This window comes from Athene cunicularia (genome assembly GCF_003259725.1).
Source record: "Athene cunicularia isolate RWA chromosome 7 unlocalized genomic scaffold, athCun1 chr7_part1, whole genome shotgun sequence".
In the NCBI taxonomy this organism is placed as follows: Eukaryota; Metazoa; Chordata; class Aves; order Strigiformes; family Strigidae; genus Athene; species Athene cunicularia.
In genome coordinates this window covers 27,107,689-27,117,537 of record NW_020799107.1, presented here as the reverse complement: position 1 = coordinate 27,117,537, position 9,849 = coordinate 27,107,689, and the positions used below count along the sequence as shown (strand labels likewise).

At 43.2% G+C, this 9,849-nt stretch overlaps 1 protein-coding gene across 8 annotated transcripts in view; it reads right to left on the bottom strand.

Annotated features, from left to right (window-relative positions):
- Positions 1-303: 303 nt before the first annotated feature.
- The window catches only part of KALRN (kalirin RhoGEF kinase), a 360,200-nt gene continuing 350,654 nt past the window's right edge, over positions 304-9,849 (bottom strand). For all 8 annotated transcript variants that reach the window (XM_026853030.1, XM_026853033.1, XM_026853034.1 and 5 more), the window contains 3 exons: positions 9,278-9,478; positions 8,220-8,358; positions 304-5,946 (listed from right to left, as the gene is read on the bottom strand). In XM_026853030.1, coding sequence (XP_026708831.1) covers positions 5,401-5,946; positions 8,220-8,358; positions 9,278-9,478 — 886 coding nt within the window. In that variant the 3' untranslated portion in view covers positions 304-5,400. The remainder of the gene's footprint in view (positions 5,947-8,219; positions 8,359-9,277; positions 9,479-9,849) is intronic.

Sequence of the window (9,849 nt, the reverse complement as noted above, 5' to 3'; positions counted from 1 at the left end):
GGGGGGCGCGTCCAGGGGCTGCCCGGCCCCCCCGGCCCCACGTGCCCTTTCCAGGGGGAAGCAGAAACCGGTGGTGCGGGCAGGGTGCGTGGTGACCGCAGACCTTCTGCTTCGGCTCCCGGGGGAGTCCCAAAGGGCTGCTTGGATCCCGGGCGTGCAAGGCCAGGAGTCGGCTGGGGTGACAGTCTCTTGCTCTGGTGTCTTGTCAACATCCCTCCGAAAAGTGATCAGCAAGCTCTGAGTCTTCAAGGCTTCAGAAAGATTGCCATACGTGTGAAATAAGACTGACCCGGTCTTCTCTGAACAACTGTATTTAATCAAAAAAGCCCAGAAACTGAATCATTCGTATACTCTATTTATAGGAATGCCAGGACAGAAGATGTACAGTTTGAAGCTACATCCGTAGATGATCATATATACTGCAGTATAGTAATAACAACATGGGACAGCAAGTAATCACCTCACAACAGTACACATGAGTGATTAGACTTAACAAAGGAAATATTTACAAACTTACCTTTACAAAACAACATCGTGTGCATACAAAATGAAATTCGCAATAAAACTGAAGATACATTTAAGGCAGACCAGCAATACACTGAAATAATTAAGGCTGTGGAATTACTTTGCACCTTGAAAATGCTGAACTGTTAGCAATACTGTTTCTTTTTTCCTCCTTCAGTTGATTGTTGCAAAGATTGAAAAGCATCAATATATTCCAACTGTTTGCTCTTAGTGAATAAGTCTGAGATTGGAATTTTTTTTTGCGCTTTATATTGCATTTGCCTTCAAAAAGTTATCAGCAAATTGACCTCAGTGGCAGAGCAACGCTGAACAGTTTGGTAGAAAGAGAAGTAAAAGCACCAGCATCAGAAGTTGGACATGGAGGTGAAATATGGCTTGAGTAGAGAAGATGTTGGTTTTTCACTAGCTTCATAATAAAGACTACAGTTACAGCGAATATTCAGCATCCTGACGCTATGGTAACACCACTATACAGATCCCAGAATGAGAATTCATCACTTGATGGCAGTGTGCAGTCAGCCTAGTAAAATGGGATTTTATTTTGTTTCCTTTGGAAAGCACCATTTTCTGATGGGACATGAAAGAATGAGCTGGAAAATAAATCCAAGCCCCATGTTAGCGGATAATCTACCACTGCAGTGAAAGGAACAGAAACAAAACCACGTTGTTAGCCGCTGTGCATGTTAATTAGCTGTTAGACCTTTGTACATACAGACTACCCTTTACCTCTGCCTCTGAAGTTTATATTATCCCGGGTCACTTGTTGCAGTCCCCTCATTGCAAGGGCATTAAAACATGGTTATAAATAGTCAGGTCATAATGTGCAGTTCTGCATTTAGCCTTTATTCACGGTATTTGTAACAAAGGCCTAATAGCATTGTCAGCAATGCAGATGAACTCCACTGAAGCCACAGAACCTGTACAGGTAGGTCAGTTGAGGGCACAGACTTCGTCTCAGCATTAACTTAGTTTAAAAGTAAAACACTTTTAATGCTAAATGATAATATAATGATAAATCCTGCCTGGATGTGTGTCATCCCTGTAGAACCATACTCAGGGGGCTTGGCAGCTTGGTGGAGATGTGGGGATCACCCACAGGGCAGCGGGTGCTTTGGACACCTGATGGGAGCTGACAACGTTACACAAGCAATCAGATTTCCCATTCCGTGGCTAAGAGTGAAACAGCCTGGCCTGGCTGCTCCAAGCAGAGAGTTAGTTTCTCATTGCCAGGCATGTCCATTAAATGTGGCCACCTTAAAAAACAAGCGCTACGTGTCAATGCGCCCTCTGAGCCCTGTTTCGCTGGCACCCCTGCTGTTGCCTTCCTGCAGGCCTGTCAGCCAGTCCAGCGCTGGGGCACACTGTGAGCAAGTGTACTTTGATGTCAGTGCAGGGTAAGAGCACCATGAGGACGTCTGGAGGCTGTGGCTGTCTGCGTAGTGCCAGTCTGCACCGAGCTTGTGCTGCTCCATTGCTAGCATTACTGTTGGTCGTTCTAGCTGGTCTGAAGCTGCTGCAGGTGCTAGAGGGTACAGCTGCCATCACACCTTGGCCATTTTGGGAATACCCTGAGTGGTAAAGCTGCAGGTGGAAATCTTCCCCTCAGAGTCAGCTGCTCTCTTGGGAGCTTTGTAAAGGCCTAATGGAGCTTTATGAGGAACTATGTTTCCCCATGTTTGTTACAGACAATATTTCATGCACAAAATATCCAGTAATTGCAGAATGCTGCAGAGGGGGTTGGCTGTGGTGCTTCTCACTCAGTGGGCTCACTCCAGGCCAACTTACTGAAATTCTGTAATCTATTTACAACAGAGTTACAGGACCTGCTGGATCTGCAGAGAGGCCACAAGTTGGCTGAAAGAGACCTTGAGAGAGCAAGGTCAGAATACTACCTCTGTATGTATCATACAGCAGCATTTCATATCAAGTTGATATTATTCAGGCAAAAGAAATCTTTGAGATAAAATGCAAGAGTCTTCAATAATCACAAATATAGCTGGAAGTATCTGCAGGTACTAACAGGGTCCAGTTTTCTTAAAGGTGCTGTAAAAAGCGCAGCACCCAGGAAGAGGAGTTTTCTAACATGAATATGGAAAAAGAAGAACCATAAAGGAAAGCAACTCCGTAACATTCAAAATCTTCAGAGTTCAGCACCCCCAGCTCTCCCTTGATGAGGAATCTCTTTGAGCACCGATACCTAAACATGTATCCTTTCAGCCATTTGGGGTTTTATGTCTGTTATTTGATAGTAAATGGAGGCTTAAATATTCCCTTAAACAACTCAGCTTTTCCCCCCTGTGCATCCAAAGTGTATGCTATCACAGTCTGAGATGTGAATGCAGGAGGTAGGAAAAAAAAATAATTCCAGATTTCATGTGAGACGAGAATTTGTTTGTATTAATGCCAAGCAGAAAGACTGTGGCTTAAACTGTACCCACAGGCCTAATAAAAACAGCAGGTTTTATAAACCACACTTCCATAAACATTTTTTTTTTTAACGGCAGCACAATCACAGCACAAAGAGCCAGCTTTGACAAATAGGAAGAAGTACAAACAGTCCTGTAGTGAGAAAGCACTTGAGGCTGGTGCTAATTAAAGACACCCCTTGATGACTGCTGTCTGAAAGAAGTTTCAGTTGCTAAGAAATCACATACTTCGCACTCTTGCTCAGGATGAGTCTAACCTTTGTTTAAAAGGTGCTGCTGAATTGCTTAGAAAATTAGCTGCCGCAATACAGAAGGGAACCAAGATAGGTTCTAGCTGATCAGGAAGGTTTAGTCTTCTGTGAACACCGCCTCTTTCAAGCCTTCCCACAGCTTCCCCCTGTATTAGATCTCTCTCCATCAGCCACACAGCCTCGTACACCACTTCTGACTCTGCTCAGGCACCCGGGCTCACCCTTCTGACTGTGGCTCCTCGACCTCAAGGTCTGTTCTTGTATTGCATGCGGTGCTGAACGTTGTTTTGCTATGCCTCCTTTCTTCTCCACTAGCAAAATACTGACCACTGCAGCGTACTGATGGAGCAAGCACAAAGAGAAGGGCCAGGTCTCCTACCTGACATGAAACTGAGCTTGGAGGTGGATCAAAAAAAGGGCTAGCAGAGCCCTGAGAATTTAACAGTACTTGCAGAGTATCTCCACCAGCTGCTGGCAGAGACAGCTTTTGCTCCTGCAGATACACTGCAGGCTCACAGTGCAGTTACTTGGATGGTAAATTAAATTTAACTCTTGCCCTTACAAGAGAGTCTATACTGAGCACACATGGTCAGATCAAGCCCTTTTCCTTAGGAAAACCTTTGGTAACAACTGACATTTCCCACTGCAGGCACAGCAATGACACTCAGCACTGAGACAAAGTCCTTGCATGCCAGGGGGAAAAAAAAATCTCTTTGATCGTCACCCTACAAGGCTGTAGAGTGTGATGGTGTGGCAGCAGGATGGGGAAGCCCCAACTGGGGAGGTGTTTCCCCTCTTAGTCCCACTGCTGGAGAGGAAGATTTGGCCAGCCTACGAACTGCTGATTTGTCCCTGCAGACTCCCTGCATCGGTTATACTTAAGGCTGGCTCCGTCACTGTAACATCAATATGATGATGTTGCAACTTGGCTTGCAAGAGAGAAATGTTTTAATTGTGAATATTTTTTATTTTATTACAAATTAGGCTTTGGACATAAAAATATCCTCATGAATGCTTTGGTGATGAGGTGCTAACGGCAGCTGAGAGATATTTACAAGTTTGGAAATGAAACAAATGACATACTTTAAACACTGAAAACGATTTTCAAGCTGTAAGCACAAGGATGAACTCACCACTCCTACTGCACTCTGAAAGGTTTAGATGGACTTTGGGCCAAGCAATTCTGAAGCTAGAAGTGGAACAGGATCCTTTATATATATATATATTTATATATATGATACAATATATGTATACTGAAAACCTGTGATAGAAAAAATCGTCTTCATTATCATCACCTAGTTTACAGATACTGCAAAAATTTGACACAGCCTTTTCTCAATGCACAGGTTTTGCAAAAGATTTCTGTACAGTGTGTATAAAATGCTTTTAAAAAACCCATCATAGTCCCATTGTGCTTAGTCAAAACCAGCTGCATGCTCCAATGAATTCATTGCCTTAATCATAGCTCTGAAAGGTACTGCATGTTGACTTGACACAGCAGAAAGCCCAAGGATTAACGGGGGATTTTGATCTGAGCACTACCATGCAACGAGAGTGTATCTAAGCCACGCCACCGCGGAAGCTGATCCAGCAGCGACTAGGGCCTGAGCTTGCATGTCCTACACAGGCAAAGTCCCCACTGAAATCATGGCAGCCCCGGGCATACAGGGCGTGCAAAATCCGTCTGTTAACCTGAAACAGGCTTGCAATGATTTCAGCAAAATCTGACTTCAGTCCAGTTCTGCAGTACATGCTAAGGTCAGCCTAGTCTCACTCCCCCCCCACTATCCTACTCCTAATCTCTCATACATTTTGAAATCAGTTCAGCAAGATCAAGAGGATTTCTTATAAGGCTGCCTCACAAAGATTAAGGCAACTTCAATTTTGGCTCTTGTTTCCAGTTGGTGTTTGCTTCCCAAAGTCCTTTTCTGGCAGTGGACGCAACAATACCACGTGTCCCAAGAGGAGCCTGCCAAGAGGAAGGAGCGGGTACTGCTGCCATTGCCCCCTTCACTTTGGTCCTGAGGAACTGGGCAGGTACTGCCACCTCCACCATGATTTGTACCCTGCAATTAGGGAAGCCACGTGAAATGCAAACGCCGAATACAGGACTATGTACAGACAGATCTGTTTTGTGCCTTCTTGCTCCCTGTGCCTTGCCTCAGGACCAGCAGTGTAGGACCCCGGGGGTGGAGGCATTACGTGCCTGGGTTCAGCCTGCCCATCAGGAAACTCTTGACACTGGGGACGGGGTGCACGTCATACTGGTGCCTGCGACGCTCGATGAAGGAAGCCAAGCGGGAGGTATCCAGTGGGATCTTGGAATAGCTGCCATTGTGCGGCTGCAGCCATGGATGCTGTAAACAAGTGGCTGCCGTCGGCCTTCTCCTGAAGTCTTCCTGGAGGATAACATTGATGAAATCCCTGGCGGCGTGACTCACATCGGAGAAGTACTCGGGCGGGAAGCTGAAATCTACTCTGCACACATTGATACAAGTCTCCTCTTTGCTTTCATCCAGGAATGGAGATACACCACTTAACATGATGTAGGTGAGGACCCCAATGCTCCAGATATCTGTGCTCAGGGAGACAGGAAGGCCTTGGATAACTTCAGGAGCTGCAAACTCTGGGTTTCCAAGGAGGTGGTGGACATGGTAATGACCTGTGATCTGAACTGCATCTTCCAGATCAATGATCTTGACACGAGGTACCGGGATCCTTAAATCAATGAGCAGATTTTCTGGCTGTTGAAAAGATAATAACAAATAATTATATTTTTGCAAGTAAAGTGTGTAGATTTCATTTAGGTTTAATAGCCAATCAAAACTCCCATTTAATCAGATGTGCGAGGTACAGATCAGGAGAGTGAATGACAAGGAACCAGCCCAGCTGCTGTTTACACTGCTGTAAATTCAGATCAATGTTGAAGTTGCAACGACAACATCCTCTTTTTGCACTAGGGCAACACACTGGGATTTTGTACTTTGTCCTGAATACTCAGTCTATTTTTCCAAACTAATCTGTACAGATTAAGAGCACTGATAGATTTTTAAATTTTGATAAGACTTGTGCATCTCTGATCAGTTTATTTAGATTCCATTTGTTTACATGACAACTCACTACCTAAATGTGCATATCTTGCAGCAGAAATATTCTTCATGAAGTAAATGTTCAACTTTGTTCCCACTGCCACATATCCTAGGAGGGACTCTGGTGCATGCCATTACTGTTGCTGTCAGTTGGTGTGGATGTTCCCTTATAAACACCAGCGCATAGTCATGCCTTCCAAGCCAGAGTGTAATTGTATTTCATCCCAATTGATTTTCCCTCTGTTTTACCAACTCTCTCAGTATTTATGATCTTTCTCTCTCTCAGTGGGAGATGCTGAGCATTGCCTATGTACTCCACTCTGGGGACTTAACATGGATTTTCCTTCCTTTGTTGGCTCTGAGATGATTTCTGAATTTACTTCTCCACCCTCTCTAGACTCACTTTTCTGTCCTATAGCCCCTCATACTCATGCATATTTTACTGCTGCCACATTGCTATACATGTAAAGCAAAGTTCCAATCTCTGCGCTTGCTCTTCTTTTGTGCAGTCTGCATCGACAACATCAAAATGTTCTTGATTAGGTCCTGGGACAAGACAGTCCATGGCTAGGTCTGCTGTCACTACCAGTGCATCTCCTGCTTCCCACTTAGCAACAAAAGGTGCTTTATTTAGCATCCCTCATTCAGGAGAACTGTAAATAGGTCACAAAAAATTGGCTTCCCACCTTGTTTCTCAGAAGTATTTTATGATCAAACACAGAATTCAGAGAAGTTTCTTACCTCCAAGTGATACCTACTTTTTGACAGGTCCTATAAATATGGCAGAAAATACAGACAATTTTACTGAAAGAAACCAGGATGATTTGGCATTTTGGGACTAATGTCCACATAAGGTATTGTACAAAAGGATTTTTTTTTTTTATAGTGGTAGTAGACAGAAGAATAATGAAAGCATCACTTTATCTGACATGCCTAGGGGTTGGAGAGTTGAGAAGAGACATCCTTGGAGCTGGATTGTCCACTACACAAGAAAGTTAAATTCATCTCTCATTCTCCATTTTTAATTGGCATTTCAGCCTGCAAAAAAATTATAGATTATCTGATATCCCTGACGACCAGAATCAACGTTGCAGATCACAAAACTCGAAACACTTGATCATAACTTCAATTGCTAATTCTCTGTCATCCAAGATAACTGGGATGTTGGTGAGGACAGCAGCAGTACAATACTGAATCCAGGACAGTACTGTGCCTCCTACTGTGTGCACTAACAAAAGGAGGCATGAGCTGCGCTAATCTAACTGGGTGTGACATTAAAGAATGGCTGGATTTCTTCCCCACAATGCAGCTTGTTCTTTCTCAGAACCTCACCCTGGGTGTATTTCCCACCCAGTTCCCCTCTTGGCTCTGTAGCACAATGCAGCGTGCTGCTTTCCTTTGGCCCCGCCAGCCCTCCCCACCTCCTGCTTCCCTGCACCCTCCCCTCCCTGTGCTTTGGGCTCTCCAGGGCACTGCTGTGGATGTGAGGAAGACACGTGCTCCTTCTGGCCTGCTCTGAGCTGCCTGGGCACAAGCCAGCTCTACTTGGGAAGCTTGGGAGCTAAACTGGTGTAGGTGTTAGCCCAAACCATACCCTGTGGATTTATCTTGTAATTCCCTTTCAGTCAGGTGCTACTGATGTCTCACTCTTGCCTCAGATGTCCTCCTTTTCCTTCATTAAATACAGAAAGACCTTGAGAACAAATGACTGAAATAAGGAAATAGGTGCATCTCTTGTCTGAAGGAAGAAAAAAGACCTTGTGCCGCAGGTCAGTAAATCCTTTCTATGGTCAACAGGTCTGAAAGATAGTGCTTGTCCATTTAGCCATCACCTCTTTGGGGTACAGACTGCATTTCCTCCCTGTCTGTGCAGCTGGGAACTCTGTACCAGGGCACTGATTGATAGTATTACTTTCTTTTTGTCTTACCTTTATGTCTAAGTGAGCCACTCTGCAATTGTGAAGATACTGCAGGGCTTCCATTGTGTCTCTTATATAGAAAGCAACTTTCTCCTCCATAAGTTCATCATGGTTCATTAGATAATCTAAGAGACGCCCGTCATCCATCCTACAAACAAATCACACCCTGCACATGAAAGATCACATGATCTCTCTAGGAACAGTTAATATTTGAAAACAAAATTGCAGTGGAAACTTTGTGACCTAAAAATGGAGGAAACCAAAATGCAAGATCTGATGAGTATTTAATGATATCTCAAGATACTGCAGCCCATGGAAGTGGTAGAATGATTAATCCTCAATTGTTATCTCCGGTCCTTGAAAAATTTAGCAACAGTCTCAAAGTAAACTCATTTGCTTAAGGATGGATTCAATAGACAGAGGCAATTCCTTTGAAATCAGATCATCTTAATTATTTGGATTCATCTATTTATTTATAGAGCTGGTTGCATAATGCAGAAAAAAAATCACTGACATTTTCAGTTGGTAATATATTCTGTGGGAAAACTAACCCAATAAAAGCTTTCCACCTAGTTTTATTTATCTATATAAATAAACAAGCAAATAGCCCAAATATACTTTGTTGGATATACTGTAACAAAGAAGCATTTTTGGATTTTGGTTGTTATTTCTCCTTATAGGGGCAAGCATAGATGCTACACAGCTCTTTTCACCAAGAAGTATTAGAACAACATAGGCTTCAATTTAGCTGAAACACATTTACTTGAATATAAGAAGTGGACAAAACTGCCCAAATAGATGTGATGCTACTCAATGGGACAAACTAACTGCTGATACAATTACCCGAGCTTCACTGGAGTAGAAAGAAGTTTTATTTGTCTCTTATTTACTGTAAAGAAAAGGCAGTGGAAGCTCTGCAGAAAATTGCTATTTCATTTGATGTCACAATCAACAAAAAACAGATGACAAAATCTTTGCCCTGCTGACTTCAGGCTGAATTTTACCCTTGGTTTTAATAGGGCTGTGATTTTTACCCAGACACTTGAATTCAAGCTCCACATACTTACAGTTCCAAAACTAAGATGTAAGAAGTAGGAGACTCGTAGGTATCATGGATAGTGATGTACTGAGGATGCTGTAAGTGCTGTAACAAAGCTGCTTCGTGTGCTGCCTGCTCTTTCTTTTTCATTTTTTTACTAATGAATTTTACAGCAACATCTTTCCGGGTGGCTTTGTGAACACATTTCTTTACTATGGAGAATCGACCCCTGAAATAAATAAAAAAAAAAGAATAATGAAGGGGCCTCATGAATAAATCACACCTAGTTTTCAGTGCAGTAACAGACTGATTTTCGAAGTGTTATTTGATTCAGCGCATTAATATTTCACAAGAAATCAGATTTAACAAGTTGTTCATAACCTTTTTAAACAAAGAGCCTCTATCTCTTACCCTGGGTGTAGAGATTCTTTGGGGATTAGCAAACACTGAGAGCAAGCGGTGTCACTTTGCTTTGTGCAGTCATACTGATGTCCTCTAACAATCTCCCCTGGGTTCAATTTGCTGCCACTTTTACAGGTCCTATCTCTGTTTTTAGCTTTGGGTCTCACTTCTCCAGTTGATTTAATAAAGAGCCCAAAC